This window comes from Folsomia candida, unplaced genomic scaffold (assembly GCF_002217175.1).
Source record: "Folsomia candida strain VU population unplaced genomic scaffold, ASM221717v1 Fcan01_Sc002, whole genome shotgun sequence".
In the NCBI taxonomy this organism is placed as follows: Eukaryota; Metazoa; Arthropoda; class Collembola; order Entomobryomorpha; family Isotomidae; genus Folsomia; species Folsomia candida.
In genome coordinates this window covers 2,932,398-2,959,197 of record NW_019091194.1, presented here as the reverse complement: position 1 = coordinate 2,959,197, position 26,800 = coordinate 2,932,398, and the positions used below count along the sequence as shown (strand labels likewise).

At 38.1% G+C, this 26,800-nt stretch overlaps 5 protein-coding genes and 1 long non-coding RNA gene across 10 annotated transcripts in view; 5 read left to right on the top strand and 1 right to left on the bottom strand.

Moving 5' to 3' along the window:
- Positions 1 to 831: 831 nt before the first annotated feature.
- Positions 832 to 1,860, top strand: LOC118434614. The gene is made up of 2 exons (XM_035848511.1): positions 832 to 1,261; positions 1,330 to 1,860. The coding sequence occupies exons 1-2, from the start codon at positions 910 to 912 to the stop codon at positions 1,704 to 1,706; spliced, it is 729 nt and encodes a 242-aa protein (XP_035704404.1). The 5' UTR covers positions 832 to 909; the 3' UTR covers positions 1,707 to 1,860.
- Positions 1,861 to 6,159: 4,299 nt separating this feature from the next.
- LOC110844057 (lateral signaling target protein 2 homolog) lies at positions 6,160 to 8,431 on the top strand. The gene is made up of 3 exons (XM_022090169.2): positions 6,160 to 6,244; positions 6,357 to 6,837; positions 6,926 to 8,431. The coding sequence occupies exons 1-3, from the start codon at positions 6,239 to 6,241 to the stop codon at positions 8,416 to 8,418; spliced, it is 1,980 nt and encodes a 659-aa protein (XP_021945861.1). The 5' UTR covers positions 6,160 to 6,238; the 3' UTR covers positions 8,419 to 8,431.
- A 923-nt stretch (positions 8,432 to 9,354) lies between these two features.
- LOC110842910 lies at positions 9,355 to 13,994 on the top strand. Of its 2 annotated transcripts, none has more exons than XM_022088780.2 (11): positions 9,355 to 9,511; positions 9,959 to 10,095; positions 10,160 to 10,256; positions 10,330 to 10,523; positions 10,621 to 10,924; positions 11,335 to 11,511; positions 11,598 to 11,873; positions 11,949 to 12,220; positions 12,296 to 12,500; positions 12,570 to 12,808; positions 12,886 to 13,994. In XM_022088780.2, the coding sequence occupies exons 6-11, from the start codon at positions 11,342 to 11,344 to the stop codon at positions 13,065 to 13,067; spliced, it is 1,344 nt and encodes a 447-aa protein (XP_021944472.2). In that variant the 5' UTR covers positions 9,355 to 9,511; positions 9,959 to 10,095; positions 10,160 to 10,256; positions 10,330 to 10,523; positions 10,621 to 10,924; positions 11,335 to 11,341; the 3' UTR covers positions 13,068 to 13,994. The 2 variants fall into 2 exon arrangements, with proteins under 2 accessions (XP_021944472.2, XP_035704303.1); XM_035848410.1 differs by lacking the exon at positions 9,355 to 9,511 and adding an exon at positions 9,689 to 9,884.
- Positions 13,995 to 14,188: 194 nt separating this feature from the next.
- On the bottom strand, positions 14,189 to 17,281 carry LOC110842909 (proclotting enzyme). Its single transcript, XM_022088779.2, has 9 exons — positions 16,625 to 17,281; positions 16,159 to 16,565; positions 15,815 to 16,082; positions 15,468 to 15,725; positions 15,284 to 15,395; positions 15,129 to 15,222; positions 14,711 to 15,047; positions 14,564 to 14,641; positions 14,189 to 14,493 (listed from the first exon to the last, which is right to left on the bottom strand). The coding sequence occupies exons 1-9, from the start codon at positions 16,962 to 16,964 to the stop codon at positions 14,423 to 14,425; spliced, it is 1,965 nt and encodes a 654-aa protein (XP_021944471.1). The 5' UTR covers positions 16,965 to 17,281; the 3' UTR covers positions 14,189 to 14,422.
- Positions 17,282 to 17,466: 185 nt separating this feature from the next.
- On the top strand, positions 17,467 to 18,859 carry LOC110842911. Its single transcript, XR_004834116.1, has 2 exons — positions 17,467 to 18,167; positions 18,239 to 18,859. It is a non-coding gene; the product is annotated as an uncharacterized LOC110842911 (long non-coding RNA).
- Positions 18,860 to 20,167: 1,308 nt separating this feature from the next.
- LOC110845202 (TSC22 domain family protein 1) overlaps positions 20,168 to 26,800 on the top strand; it is a 42,209-nt gene continuing 35,576 nt past the window's right edge. Inside the window, exons 1-11 of one of the 4 annotated variants that reach the window (XM_022091571.2) lie at positions 20,168 to 20,382; positions 21,445 to 21,679; positions 21,764 to 22,564; positions 22,627 to 22,912; positions 23,026 to 23,717; positions 23,817 to 24,518; positions 24,624 to 24,937; positions 25,004 to 25,162; positions 25,263 to 25,361; positions 25,429 to 25,668; positions 25,748 to 26,106. In XM_022091571.2, coding sequence (XP_021947263.1) covers positions 22,201 to 22,564; positions 22,627 to 22,912; positions 23,026 to 23,717; positions 23,817 to 24,518; positions 24,624 to 24,937; positions 25,004 to 25,162; positions 25,263 to 25,361; positions 25,429 to 25,668; positions 25,748 to 26,106 — 3,215 coding nt within the window. In that variant the 5' untranslated portion in view covers positions 20,168 to 20,382; positions 21,445 to 21,679; positions 21,764 to 22,200. Of the gene's footprint in view, positions 20,383 to 20,506; positions 20,838 to 20,938; positions 21,077 to 21,444; positions 21,680 to 21,763; positions 22,565 to 22,626; positions 22,913 to 23,025; positions 23,718 to 23,816; positions 24,519 to 24,623; positions 24,938 to 25,003; positions 25,163 to 25,262; positions 25,362 to 25,428; positions 25,669 to 25,747; positions 26,107 to 26,800 lie in introns of those variants that run through there. The other 3 variants (XM_035848408.1, XM_022091570.2, XM_022091572.2) reach the window with 3 other exon arrangements.

Genomic DNA, 26,800 nt, shown 5'->3' with positions numbered 1-26,800 from the left:
TTTAAAAATATTTATCTAACTTTTACCCTACAAGCTTTCACTTGCAGGTTACATATGTATGTACTCAAATTATTTTAAAATAGGAGATAAAAATTAAACTACTGTAATTAATGGTATTTCGCCCACGTCGTATATCGATTCTTTACATTTTTGGAATAAATTTTTTGGTATAAAGTTATTGATTGTCATTGCGTTTTGCTATCTCTTCTATTTTTCTAAAGTACATATGTGCCAATTTCAAGGCTTGACAAATTCTGGCTTTTTGATTTTTAGCCTTATAAAATTTAAGGATTATTAACACACAAAACCGTTTGCACCGTCAACCGTGTCACCATGAACTCTCCTAAATATTGCACGGAAAGCCATCACATGATTTATGACACATTTACATATTCATAGCATATTAAATCCTTTATTGCAGCATAAATATTTTTTATTATTTAGAAAGCGCCATCAGTTGCTCATTGTTTAATAAAGTTATAGCCCCTCTGAACCTACATATGTACATACATACATAGGCATTATTGATGGTCTGTCTAGACATGAAAATTTTTAGTACGAACTAAATCGACCTTTTTACATACACATATTCTTTAGATTTAATAGCATTTGACCGTTGACCGGCTTTTCTTCATTACTTTTTCACCACACTTCATCACTTTTGCCCGGAAACCCAACAAACCAACCAAACCATATCAGTGCACTGATACGGTTTTATTAAGACTTGCTGCCTATCTTTATCTCCTCCTTTTTCATGGCCCGTGAAATGATAAATAATTCAGGAATGAAATTTTCAACTTAATTGTCTCCTTCACTTTGGAACACCTAGTATTTACATATATAGAATGTCCTTTCTCCTATGGGGACATTCAGTCCAAGGTGGTTGACAACACTATTACACTGATAAAAATGGAAACAAAACGCCTCAGAAAGCTGGTGAAAGCAGGCGAAACTTTAGGTGCGCTTCCATTCATTTTCAAAAACTCTGAACTACAAATATCTACAAAAAAGTGTCAACTAATTCAAAGGAAGATTTTCATATTTTCTCAGATATTTTACACATGTTTTCTAGCCGTGAATACAATTTTGCTTGCAAAGGGTAAAAGTAGGGGTGGTTCGAAAGCCTTAGATTTCGACGTTTGTCTTTCAATGACGGTTGCAATGGGCATCATGACGGTTCTACAGGTTTTAACCATTGTGAAAAAGAAGCAAGGCTGCATCTTGGTGAATGGATATATTCGTTTTACGAAGAAATTTCATGGTATGTGGAAATACATAAATATGCAAATTTGCTTATCTGGAGAATGTGAAATCCTTCTCAAATTTTAGCCGAATTCGTCACTGGAGCATTTTCCTCGCCAGAATTTTCAAACTCAATCCTCCCAGCGGCTACACAGCTAAAATCTCCCATTGTTGAACATATGTTGCGGATCTTGGACATTGTTACCACCTTGGAGCCCATTGCAATGTTTTTTATCCAATTTTTTGACCCGCATGTAGCTTTTGCAGTGACATCCCTTTTTCGGTTTAAAACTTCACCATGCTCGACTTCAGTTTGTCAGTTTATTCGAAAAATGTGTATCGTTTTAAACTCAATCTGGATATACTGGTTGTCTACTGGTTGCTGCCTTGTGTCCATTTTCTACGTTATTATAGTCATCAATTTTCCATTAATCAGTTCAAAAATACATCAGCAATTAAAGTAAGTTGATTAATGAAAATAATGAGTTTGTATGCATAAATTCCATGAAAATGAGACACGCATGTCAAACATAACTCATGTAAAGCCAAACCAAATTTTTATTGTTACCGATTCATGCTTTTTATAGCAACCATTAAAAATGTAATTGGGAGACATACATACAGTCTGGTTCAAGTGCCGGGGGATTGGAACTTAGTACCTGGGAAACGTCACCCAAAAGTTCCGATCCCCTGGACATTTTAGTTATGCAAGTTACAGGGAAACGGAACCCACTTGTCGCAGGATTTAGCGGGCTTCGATTCCCCGGTACCCTATTCGACAAAAGTTACGATTCCCCGGAACCCAAGATTTTTCTCCCATTTTTCATAAATTGGATATATTTCCAAGAAAAAATTTTATTGTCTCAAATTAACCTCCCACCAATGAAGAACATTGGATAAAAAAATTAGAATTTTTTATAGTGGCGAAGTTTCCTAAAATCGCAAATATCTGACAAATTTGAGGAGCGGCAAGTCCAAAAAGGTACGGGGAATCGTCACCCAACAATTATTTTCAGGGAAAAATACAATTATTTTACAGTTATTATAACAATTATTACGTTATAATTGTGTTACAATTATTTTTCTCTCAAAATAATTGCATTTTTCCCTGAAAATAATTGTTGGGTGACGATTCCCCGTACCTTTTTGGACTTGCCGCTCCTCAAATTTGTCAGATATTTGCGATTTTAGGAAACTTCGCCACTATAAAAAATTCTAATTTTTTTATCCAATGTTCTTCATTGGTGGGAGGTTAATTTGAGACAATAAAATTTTTTCTTGGATATATATCCAATTTATGAAAAATGGGAGAAAAATCTTGGGTTCCGGGGAATCGTAACTTTTGTCGAATAGGGTACCGGGGAATCGAAGCCCGCTAAATCCTGCGACAAGTGGGTTCCGTTTCCCTGTAACTTGCATAACTAAAATGTCCAGGGAATCGGAACTTTTGGGTGACGTTTCCCAGGTACTAAGTTCCAATCCCCCGGCACTTGAACCAGACTGACATAATGAATAATAATAAGTAAATCATAATCCAACGCAGTTTAAACGGCGGACCATCAACGTACTGGACAATCTCAAAAACTCGTCAACTCACCCATCTCGTCAACAACTTTAGAAGTTTAAGAATTCTAAACAACATGTTCGAAGATTCGTGTCGAGAATACTTGATGCCCACTCAATTTCTCGTTTCTAGGATGATCATAATTTCAAACGTTATCATTTTGCAGGCAGATTCGCAAGTTTCCCTCGTAAATCTGCTTCTAATTGGGGGAGTGTCTCAGTGCATGAATTCAGTACTTATGACCCTCCTGCTCGTTTTTTCTCGAAGTCAAAAAATTTCTAGCAAGTGTTTAAAATCATGGAGATATCCGAGAATAACAAAACTTGGTATTAATGGGAAGAAAATTAGTAAACAAAATTTTGATTTTACGTATTTTGAAAGATTTAGAAAATCTTGTAAGCCAATTGCTCTTCATTTTGGAAGTTTTTACGCCGTCACTCCGAAAGCTGTGTTGCGTTATTGCGTTATCGTGTTACGAGGCACGATGAGACTAATGTTGGCTATTTAAAGCAGATTTATTTAACGTGATTAAACTGTGATACAAATTTATGCATAAGAACATTAATATTTTTTGCCAACAAATGTTTTGCAAATAAAATATTTTGTATAAAATGACAGCTTTCTTGTTACTGATCAATAGGACGAAGTTATTTATTGCAGCATGAATAATTCTTAAAGGGTAAAGGGAAAACACTGTCTGATTCAGTTATGAACTTATCGAATGTACGGACATTCGATAAGAACAATTTGTAAAGTCCTATCCAAAATATGCATCTGCAAATTTCTTCGCCACTAATCGACCAGGAAGGTAAGAAGTTAGTGAATGAAATTCAATTTAAAATGAACAACATTTGAATGAAAAATGGCATTGATTTGTAATTCGTTTGTCAACATATGTCAAGGTCCAACTTTTTTAACCAGCTTGAACTGGAAAATATATAATTTGCAATTTGAAGGCCTTGCAATTTCCTCGATGCAATTTGGTAATAGATTATTTACAACATTTGATGAATTTCAAATCATAAAGTATAAACTCTAGATTAATAAAAAGGTAACCAAAAAAACTTTTGCATATTGGCCTGAATGTGACTTGACCACTCATCCTCAGCATGATTTGTTTTGATTAGTTCGACCTTTGTAAAGTGGATATTGTACGGAAAATATCAATTTTTGATTGTATCTGTTAAACCACTGTTTGTTCTTTAGTTTCTTACAACCACAACCTTCAATCAAGTCTTGTGATGACAATATGACAATAATTTTGCGCTGGTAGAAAATAGAGTAACAAAAGTAGGCACCGAATAACTACATTTCAAATTGAGCGTCCCATAGCAAGTCATTCCACCTCATTTCAGGTAGTCGTATTTTTGTTCCTTGTTCTTCTACTTCCCAACATCAAAAAATTACAAAAACAATGGATACGATTCGATTTTATAGATTAATTAAGTCAGCTCAAGCTTGTGGAGGGCTGCCTTTTATCCTTAAAAATTCTCACATCCAAGTTGCTCCACGACGGTGTCGACAGTTCGTAATTTGGCAAACGCTTTGCGCCACTCTCATATTTTATGCCATTTTCCTCGTCGCCAGAACACTCATATTTGCAAATCGGTTAAAATACGAAAGTTCAATTTCCACATCGGAGTCATTTTTTAATTTAAACATTTGTCTCGCATTTGCCGTGTGTGCCTCGGTTTGTCTCGTGATGCATTTACTCACGGCGATGAAGCTGTATCAATTTCCAATGATGGTCAACGCCTTCATTTCACATGCAAATTGGTTTCTTAGTAAGCGAATTAATTTGGTAAACTTTGCAAACAATTTGGCAAATATTAAATTCGGATGTGTTATCTTTAGCTCATTTTCTGAAACCTGACCATACCGGTCCAAGACTCCAAGCGGTTCCAATCATTGACCACATTTTACATCTTTTAGAATTATTTTCTAAAGCACAGCCGATTACTTGTGTCCTGTTCATGATCACAAATCCAAAACTGCCGATTGGAATGCCATCGCTCATAATGGACTCATCCCTGCCACTTTTATGGAGTGTTATCATGCTCAATGCAGTCTGGGTGTATTGGTTGGCGACACTTTGCTAGGTTTCGGTAACAGTTATCCTCCAATTTCCAGTCATTCACTGGAGAATGCATCATCAACTAAAGTAATAACAAAGATAAGCATAGATGACATGAGAATATTAGTAACATAACGAATAACATTTCAATCTCTACAGTCTCAACTTGCCTCGCACTTGGACGAAAAATTTCACCAGAAATGAGAACTTTCTTACTCTAAATTTTCGCAGTTTGCAAATTCTTCAACCGATTTGAAGATTCGTACAAGGATTATTTGATGCCGGTGGAATTTCTCGCGTCGAGGATGGCTATTGGTGCGAATGTGCTATTTTTACGGTATTACGATGTCATGCCACTCCTGGGCGTGTTTATAATTGGGGGATTATCTCAAGCTATGAACATTTGTGTGATCGCGCTTCTCATGGTGTTCGCAAATACGCAACAAGTTTCAAAAAAATGTCTCAAATCGTGGCGAGTTCCACATTTATTTAAATCGATCAGTAACAAACGTTGCACATCGTCCCAGAAGGAGAAATACGCGTATCTTAAACGATTTAGGAAATCTTGCAAGCCAATTTCACTACATTTTGGAAATTTTCATCACATCACGCCCAGCGCAGTTTTGATGTACATTGTGACAATTGCGAAGGGAACGACAAGGCTATTACTTTTTATATGAGTTAACGAATATCTATCCAGTTTTGACTAATTTGGTTATTTTTTAATGTGTAATGAGTGGAATCACCGGAATGAATAAATTAAGGAATGTTTCATGTGACGTTTCTCCAAAATGATAAATTTGAGACAACCTGTAAATTTTTAAACACCCCAACAAATGCCCTTCATTTGTTGTTTTGGTCTACATAGGTCAAGTCCAGCTTGATCTGGATTCACAGCTCCGAAGGTCAAGGAAGGGTAAAGGTACTAAACTATGGAATCTGAACTGAACTATTTATGAAGTGCCCACTTCCGTATTACGTGTAGCCGTTGCATGCATCTTATTTCTCCTTCACAACAAAATAAACCTTGTAAACAAAGTAAGGTCAAGTTGAAGTTCTAAGGTCCCGTTGATCCGTGAAAAATCAAGGCAAATCTCTGACTGTATATTCCGTGATGTGCGTCATTCAACCTTTTTGAGCCCTTTGAGGCCAAGGCTACCTATGAAAACGTATTCTCCGATCTACAGAAGGGTCTCACGGGTAACGTGCGTCATTGACAAAATGCGTATGAATGCATTTGCCTCTTTGTTGAAATTCGTATAAAAAGGAGACTGCAAAATGTAAAGTTCAGTACTTCAAGACGAAGAGATCTTGGAAACGGGTTGCATTTTTGGAAGGATTCCAATTTCTTGGAAACTATGAAGGTTAGTAATTTTCAGATTTAGTGATTTTTAAATTTATAAATTTTTTGGGTGGTAATTGGTAAATCACAATTTTGTTACATGATGAAATAATCTCATTTCCGTTGCATTATAGGTTTTCGTACTTTTGTCCGTGGCACTGGTCGCAGCCTGTGGGGCTCTTCCTCTCGAACCGGAGCACAAAACTGGGCGCGCCATGGTGGGAATGATGCCAATGATGAAGGGGAACATGATGGGAATGAAGGGAATGCCGTCCATGGGGGGCATGCGAAATCGGAGAGAAACGCCTGCAGATCTCTTGAAGCTGATCCCATCCGATATTGCTGATTCACTGCCTCCCGATTTCCTCATTAAACCGAGCCCTGAGACAAAGCCTGTTCCATTACCAGAAACGACGATCAAGCCATCCGAGAAGCCGACAGAGGTAACCACACCAGTGACTACGAAACCAGTTGACCCTCCCGTAGCGGAAACCAAGCCTGAAACACAATCTAAAATCCCAACATCTGAAGTGAAACATGAATCTGAAGCAACACCCGAGATAAAATTAGAAGACAAGGAGAAGAAGGATAAAGTAGAGGAGGAAAAGTCCAAAGGCAAGTCGTGCTTAAATATAATTCCATGCCCAGAGTCTACTTAATTACCTGATTAATTTTAAAATTTGTCAAAATTATCTCATTTCAGATGCTCCCACAGTTCCAGAGGCGAAACCCCCAACATATCACACCACCCGAACCACCAGCCATATGAGCAACCATAAAATGGATATGATGAAAACCAGAGAAGTGGACCCCAGCATGCTACCCGAACCCATCCCCGTCAGTGAGGTAATCAAGCAGAAGGTTCCCGTTCACCACAAGAAAAAGGACCATGACGATGATGACGACGATGACGACTGTGAACATCACAAGCACAGAAAGTTACCCAAAACCCACAACAAGAGGACAACAACCGACCACAAAAAATCTGACCACAAAAAAACCGAAGAAGCCGACAAAACCCATCACGACGCTGAACACAAGTCCGGTCTGGAGAAAACTCCTCCCGTCGACAGCAACCCAGTGACCGACAAGCAAGCCAAGGTAGCCGATAAAGTAATTGGAGATATCACATCTCGAGTGAGGAGGAATACTCATAAAGGAAGACATCACAGCAGCCACCATCAAAAACATCATGCCTCCCACCACCACAATTCTCACCACCAAGAAGAACACTTCCGTCAAGACCACCACATGGAGCACCACAGCAAAGGTCACGATAACATGGGTCACGATAACAAGGGACATATGATGCACCGCCGATCTGCCGATGGTTATGGAGGTGGTGCGACCCGATCTGCCACGAGGTCATCAGGATATTCCTCGGCAGTACGAAGTTCATCCGGGTATTCTGGATCAACTCGAACGGCTGTAAGGTCATCATCATACTCTGCCCCCACTACTGCTGTCCGATCTTCATCCTATTCTTCAGAGACGAGAGCTTCTTCTGGTTACGGGAGGGCTGTCCGGGAAGAGATGGGATATGGGAGCCAACTTGATGAGCAAGTAGCCTCTGACTATGCAGCCCCCGCGGTAAGAGAGGTTGTTCGGGAGGAATATTCTGCCCCTGCTGTTCCAGTTGTGAAGGACGTGTCTGAATACGCGGCTCCTGTCGTTCGCGAAGTGTCGTCGTCATACTCTGCACCCGCTGTCCGAGAAGTCTCCAGCTACTCAGCCCCTGCGGTCCGTAGTGAAGTTTCTGAATATTCAGCCCCTGCGGTCCGTAGTGAAGTTTCTGAATATTCGGCCCCTGCGGTTCGTGAAGTCTCCAGCTACTCAGCCCCTGCAGTCCGTAGTGAAGTTTCTGAATATTCGGCCCCGGTCAGGTCAGCTGCCAAGGTCAAATTTGCTGTCCGACACAAACCAGCAGCTACAAGGGCATCCGATTACGAAGCCCCCGTCGTAGTAAAGTCAGCACCCGTTGTGCGGTCTTCCTACGAGGCGGCAGAAGCCCCAGTGGTCGTTAGCTCCAGCAGCTATGAGGAAGAGGCCCCCATTCGAATCTCGAGTGAGCGGTATCGTCGTGACGTTGGAACCGTTACTAGCAAAGTGTCCCACGCTCCGATGATGAAGCCAGTCGGAGACGTTTTGAAAGCGCACAAAAAAGATGGCGAATCTGGGATGGGAAAGAAGGAGTAAAATTAAGTCGCACGATTTCCACTGGATGGGATTCTAATTTAATTCAAATCGAGTTTGATGACGGGCTCATCATTTTTATGAATTTCATTTTTGACATGTTATTTAAGCATTTTAAAATACAAAAATAAATATTATAAAATCTGACCAATGGCATTTTTCACAATACGCATTTTCTAAGAAAAATTTCGCACAAAATTTTGCAACATTAATTATCTTTATTATCCACTAACTATTGTTAGCCATAAATTCATACTTTTTAAGTAGTTCTTGATTAGTTGAATACTGGAATGGACACACACCATAAGTGTCACATTAAATATACGAAATATCACAATACAAAATAAATGTACATATAAATGAATGGATAAACTTAAACTGCATTGGCTTTAACCCAGTCAAAAAATTTGGTCAATCGAGTATAAACTATGATTTTATCCAGCTGCAGGAAAACTTCGTAATTTGAATATTCCGTCGATTAGCAATATTATTTGATAAATACGTTTATATTTTATTTATTAATAAAGTATATTAAGTTTAATACACATTCCCACTGCAAATTTTAAATGTGGCGACGAAGTGTGCTATCAGACTTTATGCGGTATTATGCAAATGAGGGGTCAGGCTATTTTGATCCGAGAATATGTAGTTTTGTGTATGACGGGTCCGAGCCAGGGTTCGGAAAAACCCAGGGTTTTACCTCGAAAACCACTACCCCGGGGTTTTACTGGGGTTTGGGGTTTTATTGGGTTTTACTGGGTTTTACTCCATGTTTGGGGTTAATTAATAAAATTTACAATGTTACACTAATTTGTTAAATTAATGTATTTTATCAAGATTTACCATAAAATTCATTACAGAATGCCATTAATATATGACTGGCATGAGCATTGTGCCACCACTACGCCATCTGTAGTATGCAATATGAGAATGGGGAAAACGTTGTGCGAGCATTCAGTAGTTGTTTGGGGACCAGTAAGCAAATAGAAATTGTGCTCCTCCTAATTTTTAATACACTTGAATTTGTAAAATAAACCGTATAGTCAAAGAAGAAGCTTTCTTGTCAAACAAGGGTACTTGGTAGTGGATAAGCCAGGTGAGTGGAACGTTGCGATTTCGCAGCGCTCTCATTTAAATAATCATTGGCGTGTACCGATTTTCAATAACTGAGTGAAAGAAATATATAATAAGAATTTTACAAATCCTAAAGAAAATAAAATTCAACTAATACGATTAGTTGGCAAATACAAATAGAATAATTTACGTCTTTATATTATAACTTAGTTTTTTTATTTATTTTATATATTTATTTTGCTAAGTTATATCAATAGTGACAAGTCAGTGGCAATTTAATAGCAATTTTAGCAACTTTAACAACGACTAAAATTGTTAAGAAAACTAAAGACTAACTAGATCTAAATTTGAACATCTTTGATAAAATCCACATTTAATTTTTTTTAATGCATCATGTAAACAAAATAAATAATTAGCTGGCTGACGAAATTTGCATAGTTACTGAAAAATCAAATTTTTATCCAAACAGATAAAATCAGTCCGACGAAAAGTATTCTTAACCAACCGTCCCCTCTATTTCACCCACCTGGAATAAATCTCATCAAAGCGTTGCTTGTTGGAATCTTGGTAATTGTCAGAAGGTCACTCGATAATCCCAGAAATCAGGTATTCTTTCCATCAAAATTTTCATAGTAACCATATAAATAGTTTCTCAAATAATTGATTACAGGGCTTTTTGGAAGTAAACCAGCAACTACAAGCCATTTAAGATGCCACGGTTGTCACGGCGGCCGCTGCAATCTTTGCATCCTCAGGCTAAACCGCAGGTTATTATTATATATTTATTTTTATTACATTAAGTTTAGGCTTGTTCACATTAAAAAAATATTTGTTTCCAAGATTCCCCAGAGGGTTCACAATTTTAGCTCACACGATCAGGAGAACCCTGTCCGCTCCCATGACTCTGCAATGGAAATTTCTGGCGAATCGGAGGATTCAGCTATTCTACGAATGTTCCCTGATTATAAAAAAACGACTAATTACCCGACCCAGATAACGTTTTGGAGAAATAAGGCTGTAAAGCTTTACAACGAGTAAGATTTGTGAAACAATATTTGAACTTTTTTATTAAAAACGAACATTTGCAAGATTTTAAAATACTATAACATGTATAACATGTACAAAATCTAGAAACACAGAATTAACACATCAGCGGAATTTACTACGTCAAAATTACTACGTTAATTGACATCCAGGCCAACAGAAGCAACATAGATAACCATGTTGACGTTCAACCTCAATCAGGAACAGTTCTGTCTATTGAAACTCAAACAAGGAAAGATGTAGCCGAAACTAATAAGTTCAACTCATCCTGCCTCCCAATAGCAGCAGCAGTACAAAGGAAAAGACGAATTGAAACCCCCCAGTCACCAAAGGGAAAAAAGAAAAAAGATCGCCGAGATGAGTACCATGTTTCAACTTTTACACATGACGCGTAAGCTTTTTTCTCAATGAACTTTCGTCGGTTGTATACTAGGTTTAGGAACTCGAAAATTGTTTATGAAATTAGCAGGTATTACAGCATTGCTAAATGTAAACAAAGAAACTAGCTTGAGCTATACTAGTTGGTCAGAACGCCAGAATGCAAAAATTTATAATCTGTAGGATAAAAGCATGAGATTATGATCAACTATTTAGAAACGTGTACTATGAGTAAAGTAGGAACTGATAAAAGTAATTAATTAAACATTTTAGATAAGAGATCTGCAATTATTCATGAAGAACACGTGTTAGTTTAACGAACACCAAAATATTTAAGATTTAATACGTAGAACCCAATTATTATAAATTAAATTAATGTCGTTGTATATATAAATATTAACCAATTGATTGTACCTTTTTCAGATATGACATGAATTACCCAGGGCCAAGCTCAGCAGTCGATAATCTCGCCACAAGTCATACTTCTACGGAAACTGAGACGACTGGCTCCGGAACGCCAACTACGGCACGGCGTCTAGACGTATTTCTAAATCGGATTGACAAAAGGCACACATTAAGTGTAAAAGGAGGCCCATCAAGGTTCATCATAAACTTAATTTATGCATGAGCATGTAAAAGTAAAAAATTAATGCTAAAATAACAAATTTTTGACTAAAAACTCACAGATTCTGCAGGCTAAGCAACGACGAAAAAAGTAAGAGAATTGATTTCAGAAAAATCACAACCGCAGAAAGCCCATGGTCAAAGATAGATAAAAATGGAGATCAATGGAAATGCCAGCGGTGCAGAGCAAAATTTGCAAACCTTCGAGGTTGCCTCTACCACGAATACTTAATATGCAAAGTGAAGTACACAAAGCAACAACTCTCCAAAAAGTCGGTCACCATAAAAGAATGCAAAATATGTAAAAAAGAATTTAACAACACAAGGTCCTTAAAAAAGTATGCCGGAATTTGATAAATGTATTTACTGTACAATAATATAAGAACCTACTAACTTATATGATGTTATTCCAGTCATGCTTCTAAACACACGAGTGAGATCTTCACTTGCCCAAACGGATGCAATACAAATTTGAAGTCACTCGCTAGCTTACAAACTCATTTGAGCAGGAATTTTTGCATGTCTGGAAATAATAGCAAATGTCCAGTTTGTGAAATGGAATGTGCTGATAAGACAATTATATGCCATTTACAAAGGGGACACATTCCACACCATTTAAAAGTATTTTCTATGAACGCAAGTAAGAAACCAGTTTTGAGAGATCAAACATGGGATGACCGTTTACGTAAGACAGGACAATAATAAATAACTGAAAAATATTGAAAAGCTTGAAGCGCATAACAAATCGACTATTTTACAGACATCAACAAGGGAGGTTTGCGTGTGCTATATGTTTATCATATTTACAATCCTATATCCAATGAAATTCGACTATGTGTCGGTGCAACCAAATATTGGGATGTCAGTAAGGTGGCTTGGGAAGTAGTTAACGTGTGCATCAAAAACTTGAAAGAAAATGAGAGAAACCCCACACTTGAGCTTAAAAAAACTGCGTGTTCAGTAAGGTTGGTTTTTTTGAAATTCAATTGTTTAGCTATGAATTATTTTGTAAATATACATTTTTTTACAAATAGAATTTTACTACGTGAAGGGTGGATTGCATTACCAGATCTTGCATTTAGGCTTCCTATTTACGTTACCGGAACTGTTGTTGCAGCGAAACTAAGAGCGTTTGAAAGAAATCAAATTTCTGACACCAATGTTATCAACCCGGACGATCTGGATAAACATATAAGAGACCACCTAGGAGAAAATTTAACGAAGAAAATCAACGAAGTACGAGAACTTTTCATACCAACCATTGAGGAGATAAGTGAGGGTTTTTTTCATATCTACATGTATCTAAAACAAATTAAATATACAAACGATTAATGTATTTTTGTATCCCAGGGACGACACGTCAGGCATCCTTTGATTTTGTTCAAAATCAATTCAACAGAAAGGGTGAAATTGTGAAACATCAACACCGCAACCCTTTTGATTTGAACGAGCCTTTCATTATTGTTCATGAAGATGGTAGAAATGAAGACATTATTTTAAGTGATATCAAAGCAAAGTTTCGAAAACAATAACTAGTCAGTAGTTTTGTCGACAAAAACAATTCATGCACGAGTATAAATTAGGCGATTCATCCCTATATTATATATGCTTTATTATCTGGTCTTACAAAAACTGAAATGGTTGTTTAGAATCATAAAATTCTTGTCGGCATGAAAAAATAGTTAGACCAAAAAATTCCAAAACCAGTGGTATGTATGTACAGTTTTGCGTATGACGGGTCCGAACACGTCATTAGTTAAATTTAATTTAGAATATATTATACGAGTCGATAAATAAGTTTCAAATTATGTTTTCTTAAATGGGAAATGTTCTTGATTGCATAAGAAGTGAGGATTTTAGGGCGTAAAAAGTTGGGAAAATGACGGATAGTAAAACGCCGTTTACTACAGGTAGATTCTCAAGAAGTTATTTTCCGATAATTTTCTTATGTCGCACATAATTAGTTAAATCGATTATGTATAAAATAAGGTAAAAACATGTAGTCACAGATAAATAGTTTTAGAGATTTATTAATTATCAAATTTGTAGTGTTTTTTCCCATAAGTATATGATTGGGGACGGATTTTGGTAGAATAGTTGGTGGAGGCAAGAACTCGATTTGTGATTTAGGTAATTATTTATATTTACTTGAGTAGTATACGATAAGAAATAGGTGGGCATTACCGGAGTAAGATAATATCGTAGCTACAGGTCAAAGTTTACAAATTTTCTGGCATGAGTTGTATTTTGGCCACGCCATCTGTATGCAATATAAGATTGGGAAGAACGTTGTGCGAGCATTCGGTCGTTGTTTGAGATCCAGTAGGCAGTGAGAAATGTGCTCCTCGTAATTTATATTTATATTATATTTATATTTAAATTGGTAGAGTCAAGTGTGCTAATTGTTTGTATCAATATTAAGTTTGAATGTTAGTAAATATCTGTTGTTAAAGAGAAAACTTGGTGGTTTTTTACTGTGTTGAAGCATTTTTTGCAAAGTCATCAGTGCAAGTAATTATCATCTCCTCATCAATATCGAACTTATCCACGGCAGTCAAAATAAGGAACTTTCTTGCTAAAAGGTATTCGGTATTAGACCAGGTGAGTGATATAAATATGCAGCCAAGATCATATTATATGCGACTACGTAATAGAAATGTATAAATTCCTGTAATTATATGGACCACGCGACTTTGAGCCAACAACAAAGAACCTGGTACATGCATAATTTCAAGTAAATTAATGACATAATGAAATCAAGTTTTTCACAATCCTATTCTAATTTAATATTATATAAGTGGTTGTTGTTGTGATGTAGTCTAACATAAATTTAGAATTACTTTCGATCCATCAAACTACTTAACAAAATTAATAAGACGATATGTAATTATGACCTAGCAATAATTCCGCGAATCCAATCAGCATACTTATCTACTGCCGTATAAACTCCAGGATAGCCTAAAATAATTACATAAATCAATAAGCATTTAGCTAATTAATTCTAAATTTACTCCCACAATCGACTTACCTGGCTCAGCGCATCTATTTCCAAAGCTGACAATTCCAATCTGTGTCCAACGCCCATCCATCTCCAGCAAAAGGGGGCCTTTACATAAAATTTAATTAATTGCAACATCAAATGCATAATTAATTATTAAATACTTTATACACTTACCACCGGAATCACCCTGACAAGCGTCCCTACCTCCAGCAGGGTAACCCGCACACAGAAAAATGTCAGTAATTGGTTGGAAGTAGGACCGGTCACAGTCAGCGTTTGACCATACGGGCAACTTGACCTCCTGAAGGGCTGTATGTTCTCGTCCTCCATATTTATTCGTCCCCCATCCAATAACTGTGGGATACGTGCCGACAAAAGAGTTCAGTCTGGTCCGCCCTTGGGGGAGACAGACTGGCGAAATGTATCGATTGTAGTCAACCTCGCGATCCAACTCCAGTAATGCGACGTCATTGTAGAATCCAACTCCGTTGAAATTCTCGTGAGCTTTGATCTTAATATTGAGTACACAAGTTCAAATATGAGAAATCTGAAGGCTGGAGGAGTATATATAACGTAATGGAAATATATATACCTTTGCGACGCGAAAAGATTCTGGGGCTGAGGGGTCGTCGGTTTTCATCAGATCGTAATCGCCCAAACGGACGGTGAACTGCCTTGGACTGAACCTGAGCATAAAAATTACGATGAACAGCTCAAATGTCTTAATTTGAATGCTAGCTAGCTTACGATTTCTGTTTCTGATCTTTAGTGCAATGAGCGGCTGTTAACACATATTTTTTGGAAATTAAGGTCCCACCGCACCAGAACTCGGTCCCCTTTGGCCCGTGTAAGAATATTGCTGTGGACGAAAGGTGTTTTTATGCGAAATATTTAAGCAACTTCAAAACTTCAAAAACTTTAAAGCTTTTACCTGCCATCCATGGCCAATTCCCTGGCGTACTCTTCTCGCCTCCCACAATCCTAAAGCTTGGAACTTCCGGTCTTCCACACATGTCTGACCTGCTATTTGAGTCTGAATCTGGGTTCGGAATCGTGCTTCCCGTCCCAATCGGTGGACGACTACTAGGTTTGGAATTGGTGGAAAAGGATGGTCGAGGCGTCGTAGTGGTGGGAGGATTAGTTGGCGTAATGACGACGGAAGTTTCTGCGTCGGGATCATCAGGACAACCTGTAAAAAATGGAGACAAATTGCTTATTTCGACGTATTTGATTACCTACTAAAGTTTTTGAAGTTAAGTCAAAGAATTTATTACTCACAAACTCCTGGAATGAATAATGCCTTAAAGCACAGAGATTTCCTCAACTTTTGCAGATCGAGTAAAAGCGACGGACAGCCAGAAATGTCCAAACATTTTCCCGTGCGTCCACTCGTCGTAGTGCAGACGGCATCTTTTATGCTTCCTCCATCCTTTGTCGCATTTCCGGAACCGAGAATAATTCGCCCATCTCGATAGATCAGTGGGGGCAGAAAGCGACCTACTTGATTCACAGTCTTTACTATTGGCACGAGGCTGTTGGTCACATTCTACTCAAAATTACGCATGAAATTAATCGTATGTAAATACACACCAGGTAAGCATAATTTACCATGCTGAATTTACCTGCCCGAGGACATTGCGACTCAATGTGTACAACGCTTGGTTTAATTCGGGATCATCTTCCGGCCTAACTTTGAACACGGGTGTAGTTACATTGACACGATTGCTACTAGCTGTGGATAAATGGCTATCTGATCCTCCCATTAAAATGGTTGGATGAGTCGGAGACTGAGAAATATCTTCCGATTTGGACTCTGCCTCAATTCCTGGACCCCTCAAAAATCGTCTCGCTAACGTCCCCAGTGCTCCCAAGGTTTCAGTCACGCGGCTCATGGAGGGCAGAGATAACTTCTTCCCTCCCATGTGTGACATTAGTGTGGTGTAGATTGGGGGGCCATGGGTTGGAGGGGGTGCAGGGTACATGAATCCCGCATGGTAGAGTCCCCGGGGTGGGAGTGACATGGGAATGGCTGGAAGGTGGACAATATTTTAAGTAACACCTCATAAATTATTAAGTTGCGTTCCTTACTAAATTGCGGATACGAGAACTGAAATCCTTGCCCATAACTTGGATTGATTGAGATTATCAGGAAAATTGAGACAATTCCGATCGACACTTTACTCAACAGGTTAATTTTAGTCGGATTAGTCCTTCCATCACATGAACAAGAACTGTTTAAGCGTTTAACCCCACTGATTTCGACCACTTCTTTAATCGCAGTACAATTATTATCATTACAACATCGACGCCTCGTCCCCCAACTGTCCCGGTCTCGATGCTTCATAATTCTTCTCAACTCAACATTTTCTTTAAATTTCAAAAATTTCACTACACTGCTAATAGTCTCACTAAAAGTAATTATTTTCATAACCGAATCTCAACCTTAATGATGGAAACATTACATCACGCCAAGTAATGAATCATTATTCGTCGTTACCTAACGAGTGAACAACCCAATAAAACTTTCACATTCTCAACCCAACATGGATTTTTGGGTTCGACGACGAGATGAAAACCATTGTCACCACCAAACACAGAATAAGTATTTAAATATAGAAACTGATTTTATTTAATATGCACAATGAAACTTTTTTTTTCTGCTACGTAATAACTAACTACGAGATCACAATCAATGCAACAAGAAATGCATGCACACACTCGAGTGACACTACGAGAGACTAAATGGGCTGGGAATTTGAGACGACGATATGCGATGACGAAGACACCTCACACTCTCTACACGTTCACTTTCCACTGTCAATTTGAGAACTGAGAATTCCCCATTAAAAGCAGTGATAGTGTTAAGTACTCAACCAACCAGGTAACATGCAGGTAAGTGAAGATAAGATTCTTATTATTGCAATGTTGTCATCATCCCCTCCCTCGAATCCATTCTTGTTTTCCGTCACTTCAAACTAAACGGTACGTACATAAGAGCTAGGAGGGGATGTCTACTTCAATGTATATTTACATGCATACTTGCTACATGGTTGAATAACCATTATCTGCAATCTGTTAGCTAATCAGCCTTTACATAGTGGTTGAGGTGTGTGTGTTATGCTAATGACGTTATCCGCTTTAAAAATTGTTACGTGGGTGGATATATGTCAAACTAATTTAAAATCTTTGTGACCACTGATATATACCAATAGTGACCCTCTTATTATTACTATTTCTTACTAAAGTGAGGTGTTATTGTGTCAACAAAGGTAAAATCCCAAGATTTTGGACTTGGCGAGGACGCATTTTGGGATTTCCCATGGCCCTTCTTCGTTGGATAAATAACAAGGCTGCAGAGATACTTTAAAAGTATTTTTGTAATATAACCCACACCACCACAGCTCTTAATTGTTGTCGACTAGTCATCTGAAAATCCTGCCAATTCTCTTCCCTCAAATTAATTGGGTTACTTTTCATTTCAAATTAAAACTTGTGCGTGGCGAAAAAGGGTACATGAGGTGACAAAGCGACAATTTACAGCATACATCTCTACTTGGTCTAGATTTCACATTATCATAATAAACCACGTGTATACAAAATATAAAGCAAAGTTCAACAGAGCACATAGAAGGTATGACTCTACAAAATCTAAATATGTGCTTTACTTGAAGTTTTGGTCATGTTTGGGCTTTGTTTTGATAGGGCAAGTTGTTGTCTACTTACATCCGATGACAGTCGACTTCTTCATTATTATTGTCGTCTCATGCACCAATACATTAAAGTAGTGTCGGTCGTGGTGCTATAGATTTTCGCATTTCTGAATACATAGTGGGATGAGTGTGAAAAGGGTGTGTTATAATTTGTGGCAGCATTACCTTCGTCGCAATGTCGAGGACTCGCAGATTTCTCTCCAACGAGAACGACAAGAGTTCAACAATTGACAATGGAATTGAAAGTAAGTAAAGTGAGATTCATTCATTATTTTATGGATATGCGTACATAATTGCTGCAACCGTTCTTCTGCCAAGTTTGCAGCAGTAGAATGACGGGCAGCTAATTTTATGCAGGTTTATTATGTATCGAGTAGGTGAAAATAAAGGAAGCTCCATCCATGCGGATCTGGTAAAAAGTATTTTATAAGATATTCATGGCTTCCTATTTTATGTCAAAATTTGAGTCCCCGAGTTAATAAAAGAGTTTGGAAAGTAAGTACGTACTTAATAAAAACAAGTTCTTAAAGTTTATTTCTTTGAGAATTTTATCTGTACCAGGTTATGCAATCACGAATCTCAAATTGTAATAAAATGCACATGCATCTGTAAATCCATGTTATTCTTAGAATAAAAAATTCTTTCCAAGTTTTGATCTGCAGAACGCAGGAACCAGTAATAAAGAAAATTTGGGGAATTTCCTCACCGGTTGACAATATTACGTATTCACCAAACAAAGCCGACAATAATACAGTGACATGTTCATTTCATACTTGATTGAAATACCAACTTTATCAATACACACCAAATATTTATACTTTTCCATTTCACAACTCCAAGTTTGAAGTCGTACTATTATGGATATTATTACACGCACGAATGGTTCATATATGCATTTCAATCAACGACGCATTCAAGCAGAGTTAACAGCGTCAAAGTATCTATACGATGGCCAATAGCTAATAAAGGTATCCGGGAGAAAGTTGTCAGGTTGGCGATATTATGTTGGGAATTATTCAATAGGCTCCCCTCCTCATGCATTAATAGTTACTTTTATTAGGCAGACAGGTAAAAATGTCAATAGTAGTCAGACTCTGGTGGTGCACGCATACCTATTTCTACACCTTAATTATTAAAACAATGCTGCTCGATCCTACGTATCCTATGCAGAATTTATTATTAATATTCAAGTTCACCTGGTTATCAATCTAGAAAACTTCCGCTACATAACAGCGAACGTAGTGTGATCAATGGGGAGAGTCAATTATTGAATTATTACTATCAGCACCATTATTAAAAAATGAATTAATGTCAGACAGGATAATTCATTTCCGTGACCTTCATTATATAGCTCTTCTGGGAAACGACATGTGTTCAGCTGCATTTTGTAGAGCAGTTTCCTTAATTTTGAGAAAAAGAAACCACTTTGTTTCATAGTTTTACCTACAGGAAAGAAAATGCATGGCTTGTGGTTTTGTCCATTATTATCGATATCGTACAAACCATAAAATATGTCCGGATACTAGATTTTTGTTATTGTCATGTTCATTCATTTCATACCACTATTAACCCAGTAGTTTTCGTGTTTATCGCGACTACTGCAGTGGAAACGGTATCATGCCCCAAATTTTCCATGCTTTTCCAAAAATCCAATCCAGTCCAGTCTACTACCCATTAATTTTGGTGACACACTGTCCCTTCTTCCTGCTGTGTTTTTATCGTTAAACATTTCTGTCACGAGATGAGAACATGACCTATACTATACTTCCAAACCTTGCCATGCAAATCTTTGAATTCTATTCTACCGTAATCGTAAAACTTTGCAAATCTGCACTATTACCATTTTCTTAAACATGCAATCTATTTTACATATTATTTGCAACACATACTAAAAATGTTTTTCTCCCTCAATCCACACACCATTTTAATTTAATACACATCCCTACAGGCGAAAATAACCTGTTTCATTTTATCATTATTTTGTTTACACCGAAAAATACGATCACCCCAAATAATCATCATCATCATCAACACAAAAACCAACCGACCTTCCTCATTAAAAAATCCGATCTTCTCACACATATTTTGCAAAAATTCTCATTCATCTCTCAGACGTTTTGAGACATCGGGAACAAAGTAAGTAAGCAAAAGAAATCGTAATAGTAGTAATATTTATTTTGAGACGGAGGAGCTGAGCAGACACAGTCTGACTGAACTACACTGACTGAATTGCAGCAGCAGCACGTAGCAATGATGAAACGACGGATAACACAGGCCACACGTCAACCAAAACGTTGCACGTAGCGTCGATAAGTGGGAAAGAAACGATAAGTCGACGTTCAGGTTGACGTGATGCATGCGTTGCTCCACAGAAGGCAGAACTCTCCTCCTCAGTCGAGTCGAATTAAAATCCCGTGGTTTATAAAACTTATCTCTCATCACAAAAATTGTGAGGGGACATTACATTACTACACACATTTAACTAACACGACAATTTGAACAAGATTTCTGCCAGAAATTGTAACGAAATTAGACAGAGAAAATACCACCCACTTTTAACTTTTCGGAAATTACTTGAACGAAAGAGCAAGGTAAGAATATTTTCTGTTGGTTTGTTGTCACCCATTCGAAGAACGAGAGAGACGGGTGTGTGGTAAGAAAGGGTGTAAAAGTAATAATAAAATGAGGAAATGGGATGACGAATCATTCAAAAGTCGCCATTAAGAGAGGACCATTTTGGACATTGGGGACCTTATTGGGGGATAAATTTGAGTGGAAAATTGTGGAAAGTATTCGGGTTTGTTTTTGGGGTGGGACGAATAATTACTAGGTAATTTGGAGGAGGAGGTTTGGTTTCGTGGTTAATTTAATTATTCACAGACAGACAAGAGTGCAAGCATGCACTGCAGTGCACTGCACAAAGTTAGATAAGATGAACAAGGAATTAGATTTAGATAAGAAGTGGGCAAACAGGGAAACAAAATAAGTGTTAAATTTGAGTGGAAAGTTTTAAAAGAATTGTGCAGACAGAGGAAATTTTTAAACGTAAATCGTTTTAAGATTATTAAGATGGTTTTTCAGCAGATGGTTTCGTTTTAAATGGATTAAATGTGAAATGAGGCTTGTCTAGGGCCATATTTTTTTGTGCGCCTTGTTTAAGCAGGTTTACTGATTGTGTTTTATTGATTTTTGTTACAGACTAAAGACAATTTTTGCTGGGCTGATAATACAATAAAAAGTCATAAGATAGACGTCGCCGCCTCCGACAATTATTAGTAATTATTGTCATTAAACTATCCTACACATACAGAAACGGCCATTTTTAATTATAATCTCATTATAAGTGATTTGTGTTGGTTAGTTGGTTCTTGAGCTTTTGTAAACGTTAAAATAAGATTTATATTTTCTTTTGGGAGACGACATAATTATTAAGGTAAGGATATTTCTTTAAATATCGAACAATAATTAGTATCACGTAAAGAATTTATAATTTGATTTCGATACTTTTTTTCTGTAGCACTCCGTGGGAAAATAAAATTGGGAAGCAATTATGGTTGGAGGATCAATAGTGCACAATTTTAAGTTGAATTTATTAAGTATATCATGGATTTTAACGATATACTTTAGTAATTGAACAGTGCAATATTAGCAGTGAAGAAGATTTGTAATACTCAAGAAACTTACGAAACAAGACAAGGCACGACTGATTCGCAAATTTCAAGAAATTTATTGAGACTTGCCAGCAATACTTTTAAGGATTAATTTTTAACGTCTCTTCTCTATATTAGGGTCGACAATATATCATAAATCATGTCGTAGACCAGAAGGACCTGCGTCTGAAGGACTACGCCAGCTTCATATTAATCAATCAAAATTTTAGATCATCGTCGCTTAATTTTCCTACTTGTTCAAAAAGTTTGGTTCTTCGACTGATTTGATTTTCGTTGGTTAGATATGTCGGAACCTAGTTCTAACACCCTTCCTCCTCAACAAGAAGAAGTAAATATGAAGATCCCCACGCCTAATGTTGTATTTCGGACTAGTGGTAACACCAGTAATTCTAGTGGAGGAAATAGTAATGGTGGTGGAAATAATAATAATAGTGGGGGCGACCCTTCTTCAACGGCGGAAGTCACTACGAATGGGCCTGCAGACAACAGTAGTGGGGGTGGTCCATCATCATCCATCAATCCTGCAAGCATGAAAAAGACTTCGTTTCAGATTACGTCAGTGACGGTTGATTCGTCAGTGAGCAATGATGGTGGGGACGATTCTGGTGACGACATGGATGAGTCTCATACGGAGGATAGCTCCACAGGTTAGAAAATAACTATTGTAGTTATTGATATTTAATTAACCATTATTCTTATTTTGTTGCAGACGCGTCAAGACATCCAAGCGAGACAAGAGGGGGAGGTTTGCCCCCCGTTGACGAAAAATTCACAGCAAATGACATATTTTATAATCCTGCTCCTCCAAGCTCCATAAATACAGCTCCAGTCATCCCAACTAGTTCACAATATGGTTTAGCCATCGTTCCCGAAGGCGTGAATCCTTCTGGGGGTGATGGAACGCCCACAACTGTGAATACAGTCACAATTAACCCGCTCGAAGGGGCACTCGCCGTCGATAAGAATGACCCAGACCGTGAAATTGTTCACAACAGGTACATCACATTGCAAGTTATGATATTTACTATCAAGTTATGATATTTACATATCTATTTAATATATAATCTGATTGTACAATTCCTTATATTGACTAAAATTTTATTTTCAGGTTCAAGGTTGTGAAAATAGTTAGTAATGAGCCATTCAAGAAAGGCAGGTGGGTTTGCATGGACTACTTTGATCACACGTTGACTACTTCCGGAAAAGATTCTCAACAAGGTCAAGCTGCTGCTCCTCCTGCGGGGGGCGCTGGTGGTCAGGCGAATCCTCAACAGGGTGACGTGATGAATGTCACGACGGCGAGCAATCATTTATCTCCTCAAGCGACCCAGTCAATGGTCAATCTGCACATGAATGAAAGTCAGCAAAATCCACCTCCGCCTCAACAGCAGCAGCAACAACAGCAACAGCAACCAGTAATGCCTTCCCCCCAGCCGCAATCCATGATTCATTTGAATTCGCAACAGCAAATGCCTGCTATTCCGCAGCAACAGACTGACATAAATCTAGCCCAACCTATCACTCAGGAGACTGTCGTTCCCAACGGACTTACCAATGGGGACTCTACTACCACTTACTCCCATATGAACCATTATAATGATGGTCACGCTAACCACATTGAGACTCCAGCAACATATACTTCTACGACCACTAATCTGGTCAACTCTACCGACGTTTATGCCCCCACAAACAATCCAATTCCTAATAATCCAAATAAAAATCTCTCCACCAACAATCCACAGCATGTTTATCAACAGCAGCAACAGCAGTATTATCCCCCGCCTTCTTCAGTAATCTCTGGTAAGATTACACAATTACAAATTTGTTTTTGCAAAAATTGTAAATAATGATCCATATCCAAATTATTCTAACTTTTCTGTTTTTAATATTGTTAAATAGGAATTAGCCAGAATCAGCAACAAGCCACACAGCAAACGATTCCAAATCAAAGTCAACAACAAGCACCAATGACGATTCCTCAGCAACAACAAGCTTCCCAACCACCTAATCAGCCACTTGTCAACCAAATTCCTCCTCAACAAATGCAGCAGCAACCAGAAATGCAGCAACAATACGTGCCCCCACAACAACAGATACAGCAACACATACCGGCACAAAGTTTACCGCACGGTGCCCATGCTGCCGCTATTGCTGCTACAGTTAACATGGGAAATCCTGTCTTACCAAACAATAATGGTGGTCAACCCCAACAGCAGCAACAACAGCAACAACAACAACAGCAGCAGCATCACACTGCACAAAGCTTAGGTCACAATATGTTGCAGCAAAATAAGCCTGCATTTATGACATCAACCCAAAATCCGGGAGGGTTTCACGAATTCCATGAGTATCATCAACAACCACAGCAACAACAACAGCAAATGACGATGGGAGGACAACAACAGCAAGGGTATCCTCAACAACAACAACAAGGAAACCCTCAGCAAATGATGGCTCAGCAAACGAGTCAACCCCAACAGATGCAACAAATGCCTCCCCAGCAAGGATCTGTTCAACAAGAGCAGCAAAATTATCAACAACAATACACAAACATCCCGATGCAACATATGCAGCAGATACCGCAAAATCAAGGACAGCAAGGTAGATTTTGTTATTATCTTAGAGAGCAAATCATAATTAATGAGAACAGCTTCAGCAGGCTAATTGGTGATTGTATCTAATTAAATTTGGTATTCGTAAATACAGGTCAAATATACACGACGTCCGGTGGTCAAATGATGGTGGGACATCAGCAGGTTCCAATGACTCCATCGATGGGAATGCAACAGCAACCCCAACAAATGATGAACCAACAACAACAATCGGTACCCCAACAGCAGCAACAACAACAACAATTGCAGCAGCAAATGATGCAACAGCAAATGGTCAGTCAGAACCAGCAGCAACAGCCGATGATGAACGTTGTTTCTCAACAACAGCCGGGCACTCAGCAAGTGCAACCTGCGCCGCCACAGACGATAATGTCCTCACAGCCGCAAATGGTTCCTCAGATGATTCCGGTACGCGGAAGTATGATTATCACCTAATTTGTTCCTCCATTAATTTGGTTTTGTATTATTTTACAGAGTTCGCAGATAATGAATCAACAACCCCAAATGGTAACTTCCCAACCGGTTCAATCTAATGTCGGACAACCGGGGTTGATTCAAACAATACCGTCGCAACAGCAGCCTAATTATCAACAACAGCAGACTGTTCCTCAATCCATAAATACACAGACAATGGTAAAATAGTTAAACTCTATTACCAATATGAAACACAATTTTAACCTAATTTATTATCCATATCCATACCGCTTCATTAATTATGACAAATTACTTACAGGCCCAACCAATGCTGCAGCAATTTACCCCTCAGCCACAACAGCCGACGATAATGAGCCATCCCCAGCCTACGCAACCCCAGCATGTTGCTCCGCAAATTGTTAGTTTTCTACAGTTTTACAAATTATGAGTAGTGTAAAAATATACTAACTTGACATTATTTATAGACTCAGGCCGTTCCACTGGGCCAACAACAACAATCGGCTACCGTGGTATCGATGCCCTCTCAAAATCATCCCCAAGTCTCTCAACAGTCCCAACAAGGAATGTCTATGCAAAATCAACAGCAACCAATATATCAGCAACAACAACAGCAGCAGCAGCTTCATCAACAACAACAACAGATGCCGACTAATTATAATAATGGCATGTCGGGAATGATGTCGACAGCTCCTGCTGTAAGCCAGGTATCACTTTTACTTGTATATTAATATTTAAAGATTAAGGCTTTAGGAAATAGTATATATTTATCTGTGACTCTTATAGATGAATATACCAACTCAGCCACAACAGACTGTTGTGAGTCATCAAGTTGAAATTATTGGGAATCCTCCACCTGTCCAGGACTTGACTCAGCAGCAGCAACAACAGCAGCAGCAACCATCTCAGCAAATTTCTAATCAACCTCCAGCCTCACTTCAACAGCAAGTGCCGATCAATACCCAAGATAATAGTCATCAGCCTCAAATTAATGCTGTACCAACATCACAGCAAAATCCAGCAAATGTGAGTCCACAACAGCAGCCTTTTACAAGTTTGTCAGCCGCCGCAACAATGATAGTCGAAGGGATCAGTTCCGTAGTCAACGATGCGGTAGCAGCTAATGTAAATGAAGACGGAGAAAGGTCAGATCATCAAATGCATACTTTTTCTTATTGCCGCTTTAAGTACATCACAAAAGTTGATCCTACAAATGCGCTGAGTTGCATAAATATTATACTAACTAAACTATTAAAATTGTTATTTCATACACTCAAACTCAATATTTCATGATTATAAAATTATATTTCAATTATTCATTAGCTTTACCGGCGCCTAGCAGTCTCTCGCAGAACTGCTTACTCATTTACTCAAACGAGAATCAGAAGATGCTATTTGTGGTTGTCCCAATCATGGTCATGAGCAGGGTGGATGCTGGGGCGTAATGGGTCCACAGTTTTAAAAATAGATCCAGTTTCGTTCCTTTGGGACGTGTAAGTTCAATGATCCACATTTAGTGTGGAACGGTGAATGGTACAGATCTCAATCTTTCGAATTCGTGAAATATTATGACTCAACTTCTTATCAATCTTGGCATAAAACTTATCAAGATTAATAGGATATCCACTCAACGTGATTTTGTTGTTGAATATTTTTCAACTTTTCAGCACCCATTTTTAACTTGAAAAACTAATCAATAATTTCTTCATGTCTAGTTTCACAATATTTGCCTCCAGACAAACCAATTTCATCCTCCATTCATAGTATTTCAAAGGAAAAGTTTACACTTTCACCTTGTTATCCAAAGTGTGCAGTTACGCAAGACGAAGTACTGCGGAG

Bases quoted from the DNA above. Each gene is read 5' to 3' on its own strand.
- LOC110842909 (XM_022088779.2), bottom strand. From the start codon at position 16,964: ATGAAAATAATTACTTTTAGTGAGACTATTAGCAGTGTAGTGAAATTT. The intron at 16,083-16,158 runs GTAAATTCAGCA...AATTTTGAGTAG, and splicing joins GTCGCAATGTCCTCGGGCAG to AATGTGACCAACAGCCTCGT. The intron at 14,494-14,563 runs GTAAGTCGATTG...TAATTATTTTAG, and splicing joins AAATAGATGCGCTGAGCCAG to GCTATCCTGGAGTTTATACG.
- LOC110842910 (XM_022088780.2), top strand. From the start codon at position 11,342: ATGAATTACCCAGGGCCAAGCTCAGCAGTCGATAATCTCGCCACAAGT. The intron at 11,512-11,597 runs GTTCATCATAAA...AAAAACTCACAG, and splicing joins GTAAAAGGAGGCCCATCAAG to ATTCTGCAGGCTAAGCAACG. The intron at 11,874-11,948 runs GTATGCCGGAAT...ATGTTATTCCAG, and splicing joins AACACAAGGTCCTTAAAAAA to TCATGCTTCTAAACACACGA.
- LOC110844057 (XM_022090169.2), top strand. The intron at 6,838-6,925 runs GCAAGTCGTGCT...ATCTCATTTCAG, and splicing joins AGAGGAGGAAAAGTCCAAAG to ATGCTCCCACAGTTCCAGAG.
- LOC118434614 (XM_035848511.1), top strand. From the start codon at position 910: ATGGAAACAAAACGCCTCAGAAAGCTGGTGAAAGCAGGCGAAACTTTA. The intron at 1,262-1,329 runs GTATGTGGAAAT...CTCAAATTTTAG, and splicing joins TTTTACGAAGAAATTTCATG to CCGAATTCGTCACTGGAGCA.